At 35.3% G+C, this 23,366-nt stretch overlaps 1 protein-coding gene and 2 long non-coding RNA genes across 6 annotated transcripts; all 3 read left to right on the forward strand.

Moving 5' to 3' along the window:
* Window positions 1–8,042: 8,042 nt before the first annotated feature.
* LOC145053374 (uncharacterized) lies at window positions 8,043–10,698 on the forward strand. 4 transcript variants are annotated; one of them, XR_013684450.1, is made up of 6 exons: window positions 8,043–8,554; window positions 8,938–9,009; window positions 9,129–9,209; window positions 9,623–9,691; window positions 9,767–10,118; window positions 10,389–10,698. It is a non-coding gene; the product is annotated as an uncharacterized LOC145053374 (long non-coding RNA). The 4 variants fall into 4 exon arrangements; XR_013684448.1 differs by having other exon boundaries at window positions 9,802–10,118; XR_013684449.1 differs by having other exon boundaries at window positions 9,802–10,030.
* An 8,365-nt stretch (window positions 10,699–19,063) lies between these two features.
* On the forward strand, window positions 19,064–19,483 carry LOC145050021 (S-protein homolog 5-like). Its single transcript, XM_078998339.1, has one exon. The coding sequence runs from the start codon at window positions 19,064–19,066 to the stop codon at window positions 19,481–19,483; it is 420 nt and encodes a 139-aa protein (XP_078854465.1).
* A 1,947-nt stretch (window positions 19,484–21,430) lies between these two features.
* On the forward strand, window positions 21,431–23,154 carry LOC145051376 (uncharacterized). Its single transcript, XR_013683577.1, has 3 exons — window positions 21,431–21,605; window positions 22,185–22,412; window positions 22,864–23,154. It is a non-coding gene; the product is annotated as an uncharacterized LOC145051376 (long non-coding RNA).
* Window positions 23,155–23,366: the final 212 nt, after the last annotated feature.

A 23,366-nucleotide genomic window follows, 5' to 3' on the forward strand; every position in this document is an offset into this window, starting at 1 on the left:
GTTGGTGAGTTCCATAGGTTTTGACTCTGTGAGTTTTATAAAAAGAAATTGTTATTAAACGTGGAATATTTAAACGAAATAATTTGTGTATAAATTTAATCAACAATATTATTGATGTGCTTTTTGTGAGATCTAATATTTGAAATCCAATACAAGTATTCATATTAATATACTTCAAATGAATAAGTAAAATTAACATATTTTGTGAAGTCAAATATTAAGTGTCTACTTTATATAAATAAAAACTAGCAATCTGTTTAACGATTTTCAAATGTGTTAGGGTGCAAAGTTATGCTTGGATCTATTTTGTTTCAACCCTATTGATTGATCTAATTATTTTTGTTTAGATCAAAATTCCAAAAATCAAAACAAATTTATCAAATTCGAAATTCAGTGTTCATCATTTCTTTTATTTTGAAATTCATTGTTCATTGTTTAATCCAAGCCTATTCCTAACAAATATTTGATCTAATACTGTTCATTCAAAGTCAATTGTTGAATTCGTCACTATTCATTAATCCGAATCTCGAGCCCATATTCAAACAATATTTGTTAAGCCCAAATCATTAGTTATACTATTCAAAATAGTATCAACGAGATGCACTAAAGTCAAATTCTGACTTGTTGAGCTATCAAACAAGTTTGTTGTTGTTCATTCACTTCCTAGTATCAAAGATTGAAGATCGATTTGTAGACTGGTCGTACTAGGTGTCAATTGAAAACGAACGTGTTTGTTTGGTTACTGAGAATCGAATGGGTTTGTGCTTACTTGATTTTAATCGAAAGAGTTTTGGATTTGAAATCAAAATTCAATTATTTGGAAGTCCAATTCGAATAGACTGAGGTTAACGTTTTGGAGTCAAGAATTGCTAATTGATTTAGATGTCGATGATTGAAAAACCGATTTTGAAGGGTTGGTTTGAATTCTATTTTGAGTTGACTTTTTTCAAGTCAAACTTAATCTGATTGATCTTGGTGTTGAGAACGAAGGTTGATTTGCTTGAAGTCAAAACAAAAAGTTTTGGAGTCAAAATTGTTTGCTTGGGTTATTTGGTATCGAAATCAGGTTCCGTATGTGGTGATTAGGGCATCTCCAACCCACCCCCAAACTTCATTTTTCCCCCATTCTTCTCCAACCCTACCCCATTTTACCTCCATTTTTGGAGATATGAATAGTATTCCCCCATATATAGGGGAATACTATTCATATCTCCAAAAATGGAGCTGAAGTTTGGTTGTCAATTTTAGTCTCTTTCATTTTTATTTTATACAATTTTAGTTTATTTTATCTACTAATAATAATTTAAATACAATATTTAATATTTATAATATAATGTTATATACTAATTTATATTAATTAATCATAAATATAGAGTTTAATTAGTAGAGGGGTGTATTTGACAATATATATAAGTTATAAAAATGGAATATTCCAAAAATATACTCTCTTGGGTAAAAAATGGGGTAGAAAATGGAGTAGGGTTGGAGATGAAACACTGCTTACTCCATTTTTTATTCCATTTATGGGGAAAAAAAATAGAGATGGGTTGGAGATGTCTTAGGTTGATTTTCGATTTGGATGTCGAACACTTTTGTTGAGTTTGATATGTGAACAAGTCATTTTGATGTTAGAGGTCACGATTCAATTTCGTTTTGAGTTGGAATTAGATGTCGAATGATTCTGGAAGGTTTGGTAAATTGATTTTCGGTTCGCACATATTGATTTCAAAAGATTTGTTGAAATTGATATCTTGGGTTGATGTGCGAAGGGTCCCTGTATTGTCGATGACTTCGATTGTTGATAACGAAACGTTTCGAGAAATTCAATTGGGAAGCAGGTGATTCGTCATTGCAAAGTTCTACTGGGAAGAGCTCAATGGCAGAAAACGAAGGGTATTTGCATTGGGTTGATGAACAAAAAGCGAATGGCTATTGATTTTGGGAAGAACTATGATAACGAATGGTATCATAATCGAGTACTGGAGGTCGACAATTGAAGGATGAGTGACTGCAAAAATGAAATGGGTTTGTTGTGTGATTCGACGGATCAAATATTTGATGTTGATTTTGGAAGTTAATGTTACGAAGTCTGATATGTCGATGGTTGATTGACGAAGATTTGATATTGGCAATATCAATTGTTGATCTTGAGTCGAGTGTTGTTGATTTTGGAATGAACAATGAAGTAATGGTCAAGGTTAATTCGCTAACTCAGATTGTTGATTTGGGTTGTTAATGATATCAAACACTTTGGTTTGGAATGAAACTCAAAAAGCGAAGGATTGTTGGTCGATGTGCGAAATCTGATATAACTGTTTTGGCATGTTGGTGTGTTGGAGTCGACATCAAGTAGCGAAGCTGAATGATTTAGCAGACATTTAATGGTTCGCATGCCTTCGACTTTGAATGATTAAGAAGACGCTTCGTTGATGAATTCTTGCACCTAAAAACGAAGCCTGTTGGTTTTGTAACCTGCTTAACGAATCGGAGAAGATAACCAAAATTTTTGAATTGGGTCCCTGAAGTTTTGAAGAAATGAAAATGTGGTCCAGTTTAGATATGGTGACAAAAGTTGTGAAGAATGGCAGAATTTCTCTTTTAGCCCCTTCCGTTTCGAAAAATTGGTAGAAAACAACCAACTTCAAAAATGGGCTAACAAAGCTCAGAAATTGAAAATTTTACATTTTAGGCTCCTGCAGTTTGTGCGAATTTACACTTTCTACCCAGTTTCGCAATTAGGGGAATGTTTCGCATCTTAAGTTGTTTTTGGCGTAACGGGTCCCTGCAGAATTCAAAAAGTGACGCTTTTTACCAAGATTTTGGAAGATCTTGCAACTCTCACCCAAAGGTCGAAAATTTTCACAAACTAGAAATTTTTTCGAGGCTTTTTCGTGATTGTTTTTTCCATGCAAGATTTTCAAGGTTTCATTTATGGCACACATCAAGGGAGAGTAGTATAAGGTTTCATTTTTGGCACACATTCTTGGTAGGAACAAACGTGGTGTGGAGTTTCCCAGAAGAAACAAGCTCACGAATAAAATGATAATCCAGTTCTATGTGCTTAGCACGTTTGTGAGACACCAGATTTTATGTGAGAAATAATGCACTTTTGTTGTCACACAAGAGTGTAGGATGATCCGAAGGTAGAGCATGTAACTCTCTTAATAAGTGAGTGATCCAAATTAACTCCGCAACGGTGTTGGACATGGCTCGATACTCAGATTCACAACTAGACCGAGAGACAGTAGGTTGTTTCTTTGCACTCCACGAGACAATATTGCCGCCAAGAAAAATAGAGTAGCCACAAGTAGAACGACGCGTCTCGAGACACCGAGCCTAATCCGCATCAGAATAACCAAGAAGGAATGTGGTGGGATGATGCGAAAAAGTGAGACCAAAGGACAAAGTTCCCTTAACGTAGCGGAGAATACGCTTAACACTTTGAATGTGACAACGTGTAGGAGCCTGTAGAAATTGACTAACTTGGTGACCGCATAAGAAATATCAGGATGAGTGATAGTCAAGTATTATAGGGCACCCACAAGTGATCGATAGTGGGTTGGATCATCAAATAGCTCACCACTGGTGACAAAAGCGGCATTGGAAGCAAGCGGCGTGGTAGCTGGTTTGGCATCAAAGAGGTTTGCTCGTTAGAGAATGTCATGAGCATATTTGGATTGGCTGAGAAACAAGCCATTGTCAGTATATATGACTTCAAGTCCAAGGAATAAATTAAGGCGCCCTAGATCCTTGATGGCAAACTCAGCATGTAACTTGGTGACAAAAGACTTGAGGACCGTATCGTTATTTCCGGTCAAAATTAAATCATCTACGTAGAAAAGTAAGTACAAAATGCACGAACCCCGTTTGAACACAAACAATGAAGTATCTGCCTTATTACACACAAACCCGGTGGTGACAAGAAAGGTGCTAAGCCGAAGGAACCAAGCCTGCGGAGCCTGTTTAAGACCGTATAGAGCTTTGTTGAGACGACACACATGATGAGGAAAAGTAGCATCCTGAATCCAGGAGGTTGTTCCATGTACACAAGCTCAGATAACTCACCATTAAGGAAAGCATTGTTGACATCAAGCTGGTGAAGTTTCCAGTTGTTAAGAACAGCAAATGATAGAACAATACGCACAGTTGAGGCCTTAACCACCGGACTGAATGTTTGAGAATAATCAAGCCCTGGAATTTGACTGAAACCCTGAGCAACGAGACGAGCCTAGTGTCCTTCAATCGAACCATCAACATTATATTTGGTCCTGAACAACCAGCGACAACCCACTATGTTATGATGTTCGGGACGAGGGACCAATGTCCATGTATTATTCCGGTGGAGCACCTCTATTTCCTGATGCATGGCAGTCACCCAGTGGGGGTGTTTGGCAGCGGACTTGAACCCCTTTGGATCGGTGGAAGCAAACAACGCTAAATAAAGGTCATGTGCAGATGTGTAAGCCATATCGACCCGATGTTTTGGTTTAAAAATGCCAGCCTTGGCTCTAGTGATCATTGGGTGTCCAACAGTCGAAGCTGGAGCTACAACAACAGGTGAAGTGGGGGCTGCAACAACAAGCGAGGTCGACGCGGAGGGAGAAGTTGACGTTCAAGGTGGGACCGGTGCTGAAGTAGCAACAGGTGAAACCAGTTCTAAAGACAGAGTAGGCTGGAGTTGGTCCGGAGTTAGTGGAGACATCGAATCAGTTGAGGAATCCGAACTGACTACCGAAGGTTCAAAGGGTGAGCACGATGTGTCATCACAAAGACCACAAGCACGCAATGGTGAAGAACATGCCGGAACAAACGAAATAGTTGGAGTAACCGGAGAGCATGAGGGATCATGCAAAAAAGATGTCAAAGTTAACATTTTTGCTAGAGTTCCAGACGTAGTATCAGAAAACGGGAAGCACTGCTCATCAAACTTGGCATGTCGGGTAATATAAATGTGGGACGACACCGCATCAAGACATTGATAACCTTTATAACGCAAGCAGTAACCCAGAAAAATGCATGGAAGGCTTCGCAAAGATAGTTTATGATCCGCATAGTCACGTAAGTAAGGGAAAACACGACATCCAAAAGGGCTAAAGTGGTCATAAGTTAGCGCCCGATGAAAAACCACCTCGAACGGAGATTTATTATCCAACACTAAGTAGGTAGATGATTCATTATATAAATCGCAGTACTAAATGCATGAACCCAATATGATGGAGGACGTGAGTATTGAATAACATTGCAAGCCCTGTTTCAACAATATGCTAGTGTTTGCATTCGACACGAGCATTTTGTTGAGGAGTATATGGACAGGAAACTCGGTGAAATGTTCCATGATTTTCAAGTAGTGTGCGAGCGCGGTGATTTAAGAATTCAGTGCCGCCATCTGTTTGAAAAACCTTGACTTTGTGCGAGAATTGGGTTTGAACAAACTTGAGAAATATATCCAAGATTACATAGAAACCAGATTTGGTTTGAAGAGGGTAAAACCACGTGAATCGGGAATGATCATCAACAAAAGCAACATAATATCGGTAAGCATCACTAGAACATTCGGGAGATGGTCCCCACAAATCACAATGCACCAAGTCCAACACATTTAATGATCGTTTTTCAATAATAACAAAAGGTAAGCGGTGGGCTTTAGCCAATTGACAAGGAGAGCACACAACTGGTTTGGTAAAATAGAGGTAACACAACTGGTTTTGGTAAAATAGAGGTAACCGATAAGCGACCCTGTTTATTTAATAGTAAAATGGTGTCAAATGACACATGTCCTAATCAAGAGTGCCATAATTCGAAAGATGCTTTCAACTTCGACTTGGTGGATTCAAAAAGAGCCTGAGGACTAGTAGAGAGAACATACAAGCCATGATCACACCAACCTTGTGCGAGAACTTGACGTGTTGTCCAATCCTGAATGTAGAAATATGGTTGAGAAAACAAAACATCCAAATTATTATCAGCGATTAATTTGGGAACAGATAAAATATTTTTAGTAATCTTGGGGATAACCAAGACATCCCGAAGGCGGATAGTATTATTAAAGGAGGAGTGCCCAATATGTGATATGGGAAGAACCTGACCATTCCCAAAGGTAACTTGATTGGGCCCGAATATGGTGCGACATGTGTCACGGATGTGGATGAAGATGTCATATGATCGGTCGCAGCGGAGTCAACATACCAATCTAATCCAGCAGAAGAAACATGACATTAGGCATGAAACGCTTTGGCAAGTTGATCATCAGAGGTGGTAGGATGGGTAGCATATGCAGCATGTCGAGGACATACATTGGCATAATGGCCATTCATGCGACACAATTGATAGTGAGGAGAACGACGACCGCGTCCCCGACCGCCTGAGAGGACCGACCCCCACGACCCCTTGTAGCAGAATTTCCACGAGATTCGGCAGTGACCGCAACGTTTGGAGCGGCAGACCCATGAAGGGATTTGAGAAACAACTAGTGCCCTTCAGCCTGTGCAAGGAGATCACGAAAAAGAAGGGGGGTGCTAGAAGCTCGAGTAGCTGTTGAAAAAGACTCAAACGAACTGCCAAGACCACACAAGAACCAATGAATCTTGTCAGATTCCTCTACGGGATGACCAATCGCCGATAATTGATAACATATTGTCTTGAACTTACGGCCATACTCAGTAATAGTAGATGCTTCTTTAGAAAATTGGCGAAGCTGATCACGGAGGTTTTGAATATGTTCCACAGAGGAGTTGCTGAAGGCAGACTCAAGGGCTACCCAAATTTGCTGAGCGGTATCAAGACCAACAATTTCAGAGAAAGCCTCCTTGGTAAGAGACGCATGAAGAATGATAACAGCGCACAGATCAGCAGCAAGCCAGGCCGCAAACGTCGGGTTTGGCGAGGTCTTATTGTCAACAAGAACTTCTGTGGGCGGGGCAACAGAGGTGCCATCAACATGACCCAACAGATTCTGATGGGTGAGAATAGGAGTCAATTGGCTCTTCCATAACAGGTAGTTTGAAGGAGAGAGGCGAATGGTGATTAGATGCATAAGGGTGTTCATGGGAAGGAAGGTTTCTGTGGAAGAAGAAGAGGAAGACGACACCATTGTTTAAGGAAGATGAATGAAAGAAAAAAAACGTGTGAAAGGGGAAGAAGAAAGGGTAGGATCTTAGACGGCTAATACCACGAGAGTGAAACTTTCCATGCCAGCAAAGGGCAGGAGATCTGAACTTTACATACAAATAAAGAATTACAAGAACACCCCTTAGACAATAGACAAAATACAGGAATGGAAACCATCACAATAAATAAAAATAAATGGTGAGGCTCATGAGTGACTGATAACTTCACTAAGTTGAAGTTCTTAGTGTGATGAATGAGAAACATCCACAAAAATCCCAAGTTTTAGTTACGGTTCTACAATTGTTATTGTTGGGAAACTTGTTTAGAAGTCAATATTGTTTCCTAAAAATCTTGACAGCTCCCCTGGCTGTAGATGATTTTGACCCAAACTGTTTGTGATTATATATACGCCGAGACTTTATATATGACCAATTTTGTAATACACATATTATTCATTATAACGACACTTTTATGTCCTAAGATTTAAAAACGAATAATATCACAGTTTATGTTTCTTTCTCGATTCCATGTCATTATGCATGCATTTTGTCACCTTGCAAATTTATAAACTATTATAAAATTTTTTATTTAGGTTTAGCAGCTTTTAAGACATATTTGATGATTTTTCATGCAAACACTATATATAGGGTACTATTTGAAGTAATCACTACTAGAAAAACGTTAATATAATACAGGGATATATAATACGGGTAAAAGGTATCCCGTACTTGAAAATTTGAAAACAACTTAAAATTACATTCAAATACGGCTAATTACGTTCAAGTACGGCTAACTGTATTGTAATACGGCTAACTTAGTGTTAAGGACATTCGGATGCGGGATGTCTTTTTTATAGTGATAACGCCTCAAGGTCTTTATTTTTTTTAACCGAAAAAAAAAGATGCAATCGCTCAGTTACCTTATTACCCCTTCTACCTCTTTCTCTCATACTTCATTTTCTCTCTTAGGCAATCGCTCAATTACCTTATTACCCCTTCTACCTCTTTCTCTCTTTTTCGATTCCACTTTCTGAAACGATGCGTTGAAGGTTTTGAATGATTCAATCGTCCGACATCAATCGCCTTCTTAAGGTCTGTTCCTTGGTTTACACCGAGTTTCACTGTGATGCCAAGTTATCCTTATCTCAATCTACCATTACCTTGTCAGCCTCCTATGGCCACCACAATCACGCTCTACGCGCCAACTCACCCCCGTCTCCCCTAAACCATCGCCAACATAACCTAGCGAAATCCTAGCCTACACCATAACCACCATAGACGATACGCCTGCTTTCACCTACACCTCAATGAATATTCTTACGCTTGATGAATAGTGATTTCCAACCTTGCGTAGGTTACTTGTACGAGGTATTGTATTAGAGGGAAGCGGTGGATATCATATGAGCAATCGTAGAGGTTAGAATTAGAGGATGAAGAAGGAAACACTCGTACGGTCATACTTTTTGTAATCTATCCTTATACTCTCTGTTATCAAACATCAAATTTATAGGTTTTTAGGATGCCTTGAACTACTTATCATTGATCTCATGTTGACCTCTTGCATCTTCAGTGACGTGTATTTAGAATTCGAGTTACAGTTTTTGTTTATGGATGCTTTATGAGTTTCAGTTTATTGCTATACTCCATTTTATGCTTAAAAGTATATATGGCAATATGGCCACCAAGTGTTTGGTAAAATGCCTAATTGACAAAATCATTTTCTTAATGAATATAGCGATCGTGTGATTTTGGTGACAATGATATGGTTTTATTTTATGAGTTTACTTCACCTTTTAAGATGCTTGATTTTTAATTACCGAAGTCATTGTAGCCGGCTGCAAGAAAAAAGAATGGGAAATATATTGGCAAGTGTGTGAAGGTTTTAGATATGAACCAAATAAAGGTATATCTTATTGCCAAACTTATTAGTTTAAGCACATATATTAAAGTTAAATATTGTATTATTAAATGAAATTAGGGTTAAATGCAAGAAATATCAGCATTAATCTTTTGCTATTGCAGCTGCCGGCAACAATCTCAACTATTGATGATCTTAACTACCTAGAGAAGACAATTACATATGTATTCTTGGCTTGTTGGAAGGTATTCTCTCCCACTATTGGTATCTATTACAACATTTAACTTTTAAGTTTCAAAAAAATATTAAAATACGATTTCAGTTTTTTTGGTATTGGCTATTTGCATTGTACTTCCATTTTTCTTATTATAACATTGTAATTGTCCAAACTATTTCTTATTAGGGCATATTGTACTTTTAAATTCTTACACCCATTTTAACAATTGGTTATCGGTTTACAAGTAGTAGGTTCTCCTTTGCTATAATTTGATAGATTTTATAAGTACAATGCCTGAATGCCCAAATAAGAAATAACAAAAAATTGTAAAGTACATTCTTATTCCTTGCATTTGCCCCTTCATTCTTAAGCAAATAAAGAATTTTTTACTCTTGTCATGTATAATGCCCTAATAAGAATTAGTAAACGCTATACATGCAGGTTCTGCAAGAAGGAACAAAGTTAAAAGTTAAAGTGTTGGAAGGTAATGGTTGTGATGAGTTGTTGAAGGTAAATCCTTTTACCATAAGGGAATTTTTGAAACTCAATAACTCCAAATAATGTTTGGTGGTATATGTTGTGCAGATAATGGACTAACCTTCCCTGCCTCATTTCTGCAGAAGGTCAGGGTTAGGCACTACTAATTAGACCATCCTTTTCATCAAGAGTTTTACAGCTACACAGAGCAGCTATCTGGAGTCCATGAACCAATTGAACCAACAAAACAAGGGTCAATGCATCATGTGGAAGTACCTTTGGGAGACAAAACACTGGAATCCAAATTGAAGAAGCTTTGAAACCAGAAGAGTCTCTTTGGGTCCTTTCAGAATTTCAAGACCGGCGATTAAGGTCCCTCAATCTCCATGTTATTGTTTGGTGTGGTTCAATATTCTTCAAAACATATCAGATACAATTATCTCTATTTATACCCAAGAAGGTAAATTCTTTCTGCATTTCATATTTGTTTCAAACAAAAAATCAATTAATTGGGTTACTTGTTTTTTTTATAACCGGTTTAGTTTACTCCCGATAAGTTTTCTATTGACTTAATGCAAAAAAGAAAGAGGCAATTTATACCCAAGAAGGATCCATGTTCATTTTAATATATCTCCATTTTATTGTTGTCCCATTTAACATATCTTCTTGGCTGATTAGGTTTGGTTGGAATGGAATTATATAACAGGGTTTGTAATTGGCTGTTGAATAGGGTTGGAATGCAATCATGTGAACAGGGGTGGAATGGCTAGAAAGGAATAGGGTGGAATAGCTGGAATGAAATCTTGTGAATGGAATAGAAAATATGGTGGAATAAATGACATCAAGTACGGTTATATGGTGTATCAAGTACGGTTGTATGGTGTATTAGATGTTGTATGTTATATGGATGACTTTGATAGGATTCATATAGAGTACGGTTAAATAATCGTACTCTATTAGGCATGTAATCTAATACACCCCTCTACTAATACGGACTCAAACTATGTACTATATTCATAATTTCAACCGTATTACATTAACCTTTTTCTAGTAGTGAATAGTTGCATGCAAAAGTTTGGCTTATCTTAACGTAAATATGTCATCAAAACTTAGATATATAAAATTTAATAGCTTAAATTGTTATTTTATAATTCGTCTTTTATGTGTATTCGCCTCGGAATTATTGGAAAACAAATAAAAGGGGCCGTAGAAACTCACTTTCGTCGCGTATCATTAATAGGTCCGAGATGGTCGTGATGGTTCCAGTTCCTCCAACGCTTGTGACGGAAGTGCCTTTTGGATACTCTTAACATGCAAATTTTTATTCAGCTAATTAACCGCTGCTAGTCATTTTCATAATGAAGTATATAAGAAAATTTAAGTCTTTACCTTTGTTTTCAAAGTAGGTTGTCAAATGAGGAACTTAATACAAGCTTTTAAGGGCAAAAGAGATGGATCTTCTTGGGTTTATTGCTACTCGAAAACAACTTTTTATGGGGCTGTTAGATACTCGAAAATGGTAGCAAAGAAAATGATCTTTTTAGGAGTTGTGGGTTGTTTTAAAATCAGCCACTGTTTGGGGTGATTTGGCTCTAGAAAAATCAGCAAAACAAGGGGGCTTTGGATCTCTTTTGGTCACTTAAAAACGGAGGCATACATGGCTGTTGAGTTTTCGAAATTTGACAGAGAAACTGGTGGTTTTTGGATCAGTTTTGGTCATACGAAACAACTTTGTATAGGGCTGATGTGTTCTCCATTTTTGACAGCAAAACATGAGGTTTTTGACAGCAAAACAGTGGGTTTTTGGATCACTTTTGGTCGCACGAAAACAACTTTGTACATGGCTGATGTGTTCTTGATTTTTTACAGTAAAACATGAGGTTTTTGAAAACAAAATAGTGGGCTTTTGGATGTTAAAAGCTCGAAAAACCGCTCCTTATCAAGTTGTTTTGGATCTTGAAATTTTAACAAAAACACATGAAAAAGAAGAGTTTTGGGACAATTTTGGTGACTTCAAACATAGCAAAAATAGGAGACATGTTCAGGGGTATTTTTGGAATAAAAACATGTTGAAAATAGGTGCTAAGGGGAGGCTAGGCAGCAGCTCCATTTTGCCTTCGGTTTTGATGGGTTTCGATGAGAGAGGTGGGACTGTTAGGAGATTGATTTCCGATATGATATTGAGAGTATTCCTAGAATATGTTTTCTGTGAATTTGAAGTAAGGAAGGTGAGAGTAGGGTGACATTGAGTTTTATAGGAAGGTGTCATGAAATCTCTTCAAGATCTTACATCATTAGTTAGATTTTATGGATCTTATCTAGTTGATGCTTAAGTGATTTAGTTAGTATTTAGTTGGAAGAAAAAGAGAGTTATCAGAGATGGAGGGAAATGAAATGGAGGGTGAAAGGTCAAGCTATGCATGTGCATGAAATGAGTATATAGGTAGTAGATATTTGAAGATTTTATTGCTACTTGCCTGGGAATGTTTTTTAACTGTATTGATAGCTTATCTTTTATTTGATATGTGACCTTATATTCCCTATAGTATTTCATCTTTGTAAGACCCTTCATGCTTGTCATTTCTCATTTTCTATTTACATATTTTATAGATAAGGTAATTGTTATAAAATAGCAACATAGAATATAAATATAGAATACATATATTTGTCTTTTTAATGTTTATACTTGTATGTACAATCCATGAATGCTAGAGTATTTTTAATTACTTTTTATATAAATTTCATTTTATATTTTTACAAAATGAATAAAAATTTGATTTTCCATGGTGGAATTTAACATATTTATCTTTTGATAAAAATATTACTTCTTTTTTGTCGTCTTTGTTCATAAGGGACTAAGTTTGATTTCTTACAAATGGGTATGAAATTTCATTGAAGGTATCAAACATAATCATTCTAATTTTTTTCCGTTACCTGAGCCATGTAAATATAATATTTTTGAACACGGGTTTTCATTCAAACTTTTTCACGAAACCGGTTCTAGTTCAGATTATAAAATAACATCGTTATTAGACAAGTTCTTAGAAGATGAAATTTCCTCAAATTATTATCTAAATTGTAACAAATTCTCTGAGAATTTTTAGATAATATAATATTCGTTAATTATTATTTATATAGATTATTATTCAAAAGTCTATATTTTCACCAATGTTACAAGTTCTCTGACCATACTGTGCCGGACACCTAAGTGTCGACACTAGTCATTACACACATAGTATATGCTTGCCCAAAGCGGCAGCGTTATGAGAACGGATAGAAATAGGTGGTACCGGTTTAGACCAGAAAAGAATCTCATAGACTAAGTTCCTTTACCATTTAACTTCTTTACCAGCAAAATGTAACTCAAGAAACTCATATTTCATTGTTGAGTTTGTAATGCAAGTGTTCTTCTTAGAAGCCCAAGAAACGGCAGCTCCCCCCAGGCAAGAATACCCAACTAGATGTTCAGGAATGATCCTCCTGGTTGGTTATCCAACTTACATACGAGTGTCCTTCCATAACTGAAGGATATCCCAAGTAACTCAAGCGATAATCCATATTCCCCTTCAGATACTTAAACACTCTATTCACTGCTTGCCCATGTTGAGCATTGGGATTTTTAGTGTACCTGCTCAACTTTCCTACAGCAAAAGCAATATCAGACCAGGTACTTGTCATTTCATACATTAAACCAATGGCCTTAGAGTATTCTAATTGTGAAATAGGAGTTCCTATGTTGTCCGTCAATTTCACACTTAGATCCAGAGGAGTCCTCATAGGAGAACAATCAACCGCTTGAGAATTTTCTCAATATAATGACTGTGACTCATTACCAAGCCTTTGTTTACCCTTTTAATTCTTATTCGAAGAATTATATTAGCCTCTCCCAAATCTTTCATGGAAAACTTTGATGATAAAAATTTCTTTGTTTCATCCACTTGATTTTGGACAGTACCGAAAATCAACATGTCATCTACATATAAGCAAATGATCACTCCAACACTAGTAGCATCATCAAATCTACTATAAACACATTTTTCACATTGGTTGATCTTGAAACCAGAGGACAAAATAACCTCATCAAACTTTTGATTCCGTTGTTTAGGCGCTTGTTTCAGCCCGTACAAAGATTTGACAAATTTACAAACCATATGCTCTTTCCCGGGCATATTGAAACCTTTTGGTTGTTTCATGTAAACTTCCTCGTCAAGTTCACCATTCAACAAGTAATCAGTAATCTGATAGTAGAAATATGCACAACCAGAGCATACGTATCAAAATAGTCAACACTAGGTTTTTGTCTAAAACCTTGAATGAATAACCGGTGTTGAACTTGTCAATGATCTCATTAACATTCATTTTCCTTTTGAAAATCCATTTGCAACCAGGTGTTTTAGAAACTTGAGGAAAATCAGTCAACACCCAAGTGTTATTTTAAAGAATTGATGACATTTCATCATCAATTGCTTCTTTCCAAAATATTACATCTCGAGACTACATGGCCTCTTGAAATGTATTTGGATCATCCTTAATACTATAACACAAAGAATATTGAAGAACCTCCACATCACTTTTTCCTTCCACCAAGTACATTTGGAAGTCAGAATCGAATTTTTTTTTTGGACTTTGGCCTCTTTTTCTTTTTCATAGCTCTTGTGTTTCTGGTTTAGTAACACCATCTGAACTTTATGGATTTTTCACTTTGTTAGTACCAAAAGTCAGATCCTTTGGCCTTTGAATAGATGCAAAGCGTATCTCATAAAAATGCATCTCGTGACTCAATAACGGTGGTAACTGATACTGATTCATTAGGTTCAATTATGTAGAACCTATATGCCTTGGAATGTTCAACATGTCCAATGAATATACCATCTATTCCACATTCTCCCAAAGTTCTCATTTTAGGCTCGATTAGTTTTACAACTGCCCGACATCCTCAAACCCGAAAATAGCTTAAATTCGGCTTTTCTTGAACCAAAGCTCATATGGGACAAATATGTTCTTTTTATTTGGAACCTTATTTAATAAATAGCATGGTTGTAAAAATTGGTCTAGGCGGCCGATTAATCGGCGCCTAGGCGCTTGGCGGACTCCAACTACTTACGAATAGTTGTTATCGGGTAATCTAGTCGGCCTTGGTCAATATCGGTCAAAGACGGTCCAAATCGGACTAATTCGTCCCAAATCGGACCTAAAATCGGACCAAAATGACTTCAACCCACCAGGTCAAAGGAGCAAACCCACCTAAAATATAGTTGGTTCGGGTTTTTTTTGCCCACCTATTTGGGTTTGAATTTTTGAAGGAAGTAACTCTCCTTTTATAAGATATGTGTGCCTTCGTCTATTGTTCCACCAACGATGTGGGATACAAACAAGAAATTTCCTTCTTCACTGGAAACATGAGCGATGTGGGATGCAAACCCAAAACTTCCTTCTTCACAACTCCATCTAACACTCTCTACACCACCATCCTTCTTCACTGGAAACACGAAACTTCCCCATTATTAGGTCGAGATGAAATTCGTTAGTTTAGAATATGGGATCAGGTCGAGATGAAACTTCCCTAGGATCCATCGAACAACCACCTTGAAGACGATGATCGTCGGCCATGGAAGCGTGGTGGTTGTTGGGATTTTGTTTAATCATTTATAGTCTAAATTCGATTTCGTTTACATGATTACATCTAATGCGTCGACAGGCCTAATTCCAACACCGTCGACCTGATTCTTGATATCCTCAACAACCTGATTCACACTTCACTATGGCCGTTCGATGACTCTTTGCCCCTTCTGCCCTATTGGAGATGTATTGCTTCATAAGAAAAACTACATAGAGCCTGTTAGCAAATCTGCTTCGTGGGTAAGCCATTTCTTACAAATTGTTTTCATGTTTCTTACTTCTACACAGAGCCTATTAGCAAATCTGATTCACACTTCACTATGGTCGTTCAATCTTTGTTTCATGTTTCTTACTTCCTCAATCTTGACACATGTTGGTTTTATTTGTGTATGGTGGTTTATATGATTAGGAAATTGCTTAATTAGTGTATGAAACCATCTGCCCACCAAGTGTTCGATCAATTGCCTGAGTGAATCTTGTAGTCTTGATTATCAAAACGAGGTATTAGTATTCATGGGTTCTTGATTAAAACTTTAGCAATATGTATTGGGTTTAACTGTTGTTGCGGGAATATATGCTACATATAATAATGGATTGGTTATGCATACAAACTATGATAGACAAAAAGGTAATATGAATTGATTAGTGAAATCATGCCTCGCAAGAATAGATTGTGCATTGCAAGACATAAGAATGGATTAGATATGAACTCACAATGAAAGTGTTAATGTTGATAAGGTGCAACAACATGCTGATAAGGTGAAATCATGCCTCACAAGAATGGATACTTCCTGTTTTCATTTGGTAACATAGATCCAAATGCAGTAGTTGGTTATTTAAATGTGATGTATTAAGGATCAAAGGGGTTTTTTGTAATCATAGTTTGTTCTTATAATGTGATCTTTATTAGTTTTTTAATAAATTTTTTAATTGGTATAATGTTATATTCTTAGGTTTAATGTTATATTTATTAATTTTTTAATAATTAATGGTCTCCGATTACTCCTCCGATTAATCCCTGCCTAACCGATTAATAGCTTGACCCCAGTCCACTGTCGAGCTACCGCCGAGTGATTTCTGCAACCTTGATAAATAATAGGTCGTTAACATGGCCACTCCGCAGAATCCATTACTCAATCTCGAGTATGACAGTGTCGACTTTACAATTTCCTTTAAAACTCGAATTTTGTGTTCAACAATACCGTTATGTTGGGGAGAGTAATGTCATGAATGATACCCATTGATTGGAAGTATATGGGATCCATATATTCACATCCCCTATCAGTCCTAAGACACTTAACCGGTTGCCTAATTGCAATTCCACCTTGGTTTTGTATAGTTTGAATTTATCTAAGGTTTCGTCCTTAGAATGTAACAAATACACTTAGCAAAACTGAGTGCGGTCATCAACGAAAGGTGACTACATTCTTTTCATTTCCCAAGGACGGAGTGGAGTGAAAATCACACAGAGATCACTGTGTATAAGTTCCAAATAGCCGAATTTCTAGTAACACTAGGAAAGGGTTGTTTTGTCACTTTTGTAAGAATGTATGTTTTACCTTTATCAAAAGTCATATCAAAGTCTATAATTAATCCATCTTTTGACATCTCGTGCATCCTTATAAAGTTAACATGAGCTAATCTTGCATGTCAAAGCATAAATTTATCAATATTAAAAGTAGAAGATACAAAGGCAGAATTTTGAAAAGGTAATAATTTGTCAACAATACTCAAATGAAACATTCTACTGTATAAATATCCAAAACCAATAAGCATTCCACCTCGAGATAAGATTAACTTATTCGACTCAATAACTTGTTTAAAGTCACCAGAATTCAAACAACTAGAACTAACAAGATTCTTTCGAATCTTAGGAACAAACAAAACATCAAAAAACCTAATAGTCTTTCTAGAAGTAAATTTAAAACAAAAAACACCGAAACCGAAAATAGGTATAAAATAATCGTCTCTCATTCATAGCATCGATCCATCTTCAAGCGTCGTTAATGTTTCAAATAGCTATTTATCCTTGCATACATGAATCGTTATCATCATGTACATAAAATGATTCAGGAATAAGTGAAACATAATAAACATAATTCTGATAAGATTTACCAAAGTTAGTTAAAAAGTGACCTCCACTAACTTGGCCCGAAGACCCGTTCACACTTCCATTGGCTCCATTGATTCCAACACCATTGTTGTTTTTATTATTGCCCACGTTCACACGATAATCATGCTTGTAATGCCCCAACCTGTTGAACCTCCAACAAACCAATTCCATTTTCTTTTTGTTAGAGTTATTAGGGACATGTTCCTACTTATGTTTGACATATGCTTTATAGTTCGGGTTCATAGCTTTGTTTTCAACCATATGAACAAAAGGCTATTCGGATTCAACTTTCCCTTTGGTTTTATCAGATTTGTCAACTTCCTTCGTCCAAAGAGATTCTTCGATACGAATATGACTAGCAAGTTAAACCAACAATAGTTCCTCCTTTTGATGTTTTAGGTTATATTTGAAATCCTTCCAAGATGGTGGAAGTTAGTCAATTAAACTTGACACGACTATGGATTCATCCATATTCCTGTTGTGCTATTTAAATTAACCAAAAATACCAAGGAGTTCATTGTATTGTTCAGTGACAAACATCGAATTGACAATCTTAAAGTTATTAAAATTACTAACCAGAAAGTTCTTGCTAGAAGCATCCTCAATGATGTATTTCAGTTCCAGGATGCCGCACAAATCCTTAGCGGGTAAAGCATCAACATGGATATTAAATAGAGCATCATACATATCGTTCATGATGTGACCTTTACAGATGTAATCACCGTTGTCCCACTTTTGCCTCTTCCTGGTTTCTTGAAGTGTCTCCTCAACACTTTCCTCCGGTTTAGGTGGTCTTGGAGTAGTCGGCACATATGTTTCCTTTAGAGTGGTCAACATGAAGTGCATCTTCATCTTCCAATGCTTGAAATAAACGTATTCAAACTTCTCCAGTTTTGTGAACTTGTGATCATCTCACGGATTGATTTACCCGTCTCCAGAAATGTAAAATATCAGTTCGATGGTTAGACTTTAGGTAGGGGTTATATTGGAGATCTGGATACCCCTTGGATCGTGTAAACACTTTTCAAACTGATATTTCTACCCTATGTTCCGGTTAGAAGAAACTCAGCCTACTTATACATGTAAATGTCCATTTATGTTATTTTACATTGCAATCTAGGTTATTAGCTACTTTTCTTTTTACCAAACACTATTAATTCATAAACTAGCTTATCAACTAAAAGCAACTAGATTTTTAACAACTCTACCAAATATGACCCTAGAATTGAAAAAAAAATTGATTTTAGTGAAATTCATAGATTGTTGGTTGGATCAATTAGAAGAAATAGTATTATGTTATTTGGTTAAAAATAATTAGGGGATATCTTCCAAGTTATTTAATTACCTTATTACTAAAATGATTACTAATTCACATTATTGATCAAAATTAAATTTATAATAATTGTGTTCACATTTATATTAGAGATAATCACAAAATGGTTAAAATTTTATTATTTTTTACCAAATATGTCAATCTACCTTTCATTAGGTTTCCCCACAAAAGGCAATGTGTTTATTAGCTTATTTTCTGTTAAATAGTGACGTAATCTACCTACAAGGCAAAATAATAACATGCATGCAATGAGTAATCGATATTGATCATTGAGGATTCAAACACAATATAAATAAAGAGAACTTATACGCTTGAAAGATAGAGAGAAGTCTAGGGAAACATGAGGTCTTCTACAATGTATAAGTTATTCATCTTTGCCATCTTAACTTACCCAATTGCTTCAACAGCCTTTTCATGTGCTTTTACTCCAAAATGGAATATTTCCGTTATTAGTGCTGTCCCTGATGATCTCGTTTTTCATATCAAATCAGGAGATGATGATCTTGGGAATCATACCATTCCATTCGTTGGAATTTACAGTTGGGGTTTTTGTGAAAAGGTTGGTGGTGGCACTCTTTTTTATGCTTACTTCTGGTGGGGTTCAAAATTTCAGAGCATAGATTTGTTTGACGGAACTATTAAAAAAATCTGCTTTTTAGGTGGGAGTACTCAACGTTGTTATTGGTTCGTAAAACCTGATGGATTTTATGTAAATCCATACCCAAGTGGAGGTGGGACGTTCATTAAAGGTTGGGGTTAAAAACATATGTAGGTCATGATTTTCTATTGTAGCTTGATATCATATTTGATTAAACTTGATTAATGACACTAGTATGCTATGTACCTGTTTATTTCTTCTGTCGGCACATCATGTTTAAAAGGGTTCTATGTTAGTTACAATTCAGCAAGTTCACAAGCTCTTTATAACGATTGTTTGAATAGTTACAAAAACTTTCAAACTATGTTTTTTCTAATGGCTACCACATGAAAATATTAGAAGAAAATAAAGAGCAGAACGAATCAGGAAGACGATGCCAAAAAACAGCCTCCATCACTATTGTTTTCACCCACCATAATCACCATTCCATCACTAGCACAGGATCATAACCAACGTCTCTCTCTCTCTCTCTCTCTCTCTCTCTCTCTCTCTCTCTCTATATATATATATATATATATATATATATATATATATATATATATATATATATATATATATATATATATATATATATGTGGTGAGGTTCAATACAGAACCATAATTAACAAGAAACTAAGGAACCAATCGTGATCGTCGGAAATCATAATGATCAACGGCCAAGGAAATAGATGTACATTTTTATATTGGACGCACACACACCGGATTATATCAAAAAATTCACCTATTTAGCAAAAAACTCATTTTTTTTTTCGTTTAAATTTTTTTTAGGCCACATGTTTTATTAAAAAAAAAAATGAATATACCATTGTTCTCAATTTTCCGTACTCTTTCATAGACATCCATGTTGATATATAAAAAACGAACTTTTTTTAGAAAAAAACCCTCTTCATTTTGTTAGTTTTTTCAATATTTAAGTTTATTTTTATAAAAAAAAAACTAATTATACAAAAAATATTAATTTTTTGTACTCTATTAATAAACATCAACACAGACTTTAAAAAAATAAGAAAAAAAAACCTTGAATAGTGTAGATTGATCACACTATAAATCTAAACTTTAAATATTTCAATTTTTAACATTCACAATGTGAAAAAACTCAATCAGTTCAGATTCACAATGTGAACCTGACTTACTATTATGCACACTGTGAATTGGAGAAGGTTCAAAAAAAACCTCAATCAGTGTAAATTCACGCTGCGAATCTAATCTATAATATTTCAATTTTCAACATTCACAATGTGAAAAAGCTTGATCATTTCAAACTCACACTGTGAATCTTACTTACTATTATATACATTGTGAATCTGAGAAAGTTCATAATGTGAATCTGAACAGGTTCACGATATGAATCTGAACTGGTTCACAATGTGAATCTGAACTGGTTCACAATGTGAATATGAACTAAAATAACATTTTTTTACATGAATATGAATCTATGTTTAAAAAGTACAAAAAACATGAATTTTGATATATTTATTAATTTTTTTCTATAAAAAAATAGACCTTAACTTTTCAACAAAGAAAATGAAGTGGGTTTTTTCGAAAAAAAAAAAGTTCATTTTTTATATATCATCATGGATCTATGTTGAAACGGGACGAAAAATCGTGAACAACGGTACACACGGTTTGTTTTTTGATAAAAAAACATGGCCTAAAAAAATTTTAAACGAAAAAAAGAAAGTAGGTTTTGTTATAATCCGGTGCATGTGCGTCCATTGTAAAAAGTCTACAACCTTTCATTTTGCCATTGATCGCTTTAAATTTCGACGTTTTGGATTGTTTTCTTGGTTCGTTGGTTAATAATTTTTCCCTACTAAACTTTTCCATATATATATATATATATATATATATATATATATATATATATATATATATATATATATATATATATATATATACTATATTATTAAGGATATTGCCCACTTCTTGATAAGAGGTACAACTATTTGAACATATGAACATAACGTATAATCATATTAAGCTTACAATCTACAATCGTATACGCTATTAACTCTGAGGATCTTGAAAACCCTAATTTCCTCTACACGCTACCAATTGCCGCCAAACAACATCTCTTCCGTCTCCCTCTTTGCTCTCTACAGTATCCAACAACCCTCTGTTACCACCAACTTCTTGACGCCGTGGGCCGTGTGTAATTTTTTTGTCTAGGCTTTTTACAAGACCTCCTCATTTGAATTCCCTACAATATTATCCCATGATAATGGTAAATTGAAATTCTTGTTCATCCCTATATCCCTTAATGGCTTATGCCATGCCATTATGCCGAACTATTCTCCACTTATTGATTTTTTGGGATCTTGAATGGCATCTTCTCCATCACCAAAACCAGAACATGTTTGGGCAAGAAGAGGCCTTTTTTGATTCCATGGATGACTTTGTTTTGTTTCCATATGTGAAGAGGTCTGTTAGGGTTTTTTTGTCGACGTGATTTATGATGTTATTTTTATATTTCAGATTCATATTCTCAATCATTAATCTGAACTTGAACCCGAAACATCTTCTATCCTCTCTATCAATATTTTGTTTCTTTGTTTACTGTAGCTATCGAATTCTATCCATGTGCCTAGGAGGTGTTTGTAGAAACACCTCAATGAAGTCAAGAATATATATAAGTTTTGTCATTATCACTTGTAACACCTAGAATGTTTTCTGAGATCATGAGGTTTCTCACACAACAACTCTTTTTCTTCCTATGAATCCCTATTTTGAAAGAAATATGTTTTATGCACTCAAAGTATTTTGCATTTTTTGGTTTACCTTATTGATTAATTTGATGTTTCAGTTTTAGGGCATTTTGATTCAGTTGGAAGACATACATGGAGGAGATGAAGAGAAAGGTGGAGTTTGACATCACATTAATGAATTAGATTGACATCCTAAGTTTATGTAATTCTCGAGCTTTGGTATTCATTGCAAGAAACATATTTGGGTTTTGTAATGGAGTATAAGTTTGCGAGTGGAAGTTCACATCATGCATGTCGGAGATGGTTTGTTACATAAGCCCGGATAGGTAAAAGTTGGATTATGCTTCTTAATAAGCTTCTCGTATAATTTATTGGATTGATTCATATGATTATGTGATGCTTGGCTTATGACAGTGGAAAAGTTCACTCTGTTACAACACAAGGCTTTCATATTTTGTTTTGTTTAATATATCATCCTACTCATTTTTTTTCTATTTATGAAACTAAGTAATCTTTATAGGAAATTGGAGATTTTTTTATAGCCGCATGTCTCTAATATTATTTAATATTTACGGGAAGTTGGATGTGTGGGTGTGATGAGCGATTATCTCATTGCTTTGATAAAATTACAGTAAAGTATTTTCATTTTTTCTTAATACTCTCCTGTAGCATTATTTCATTTTATTAAACCATTGACCTTTTAAATTTTTTATTAAACAAAGATCAAATCTCATTAGTGAAGGTTCTGTTCTCATGAAAATATTTGAGCTTTTGCAGGCATGAATCCAAGGAACACATTATTGAAGGCACAAAGAATAGTAGTTTCATCACAGTTTCATATGATGAGGTATTACAGTTTGATCCCATAAACAGGGTTTGATCCTCCATTTTTAATGAAGTTTGTGCATTTTTTTTGTGACTTCACCTAATTTTGTGTCTAAAGCAAATTATTTAGTTGAGACTTAAACTCATAAATCATAACATTAAGCTTTTTTTACAACCTGACCATTCTGGATCAAAACTTGTATCATTCACATGATGTTGTAAATATTAGGAGTGAAAATAATGCTGTAATTATTGGGATGTTCAGCTGTAATAATAAGTCTAAAAGGTATAATGGTCCAATTTTTGTTGTTCTTAAAAGTTTCAAGGCTTTTTATGGTTTTATGCTTTAAGGTTGGTTTTATTGGAATAAAAAAGAGGAAAAATGAGTAGAAATAAGGGGTTTATTAAAGGGGCTCAGCTATTCCAATACAAAAAATTTCAAGCAAGGGTATTTT

This window comes from Lactuca serriola, chromosome 5 (genome assembly GCF_051521515.1).
Source record: "Lactuca serriola cultivar US96UC23 chromosome 5, Lser_US96UC23_V15, whole genome shotgun sequence".
NCBI classification, from domain to species: Eukaryota; Viridiplantae; Streptophyta; class Magnoliopsida; order Asterales; family Asteraceae; genus Lactuca; species Lactuca serriola.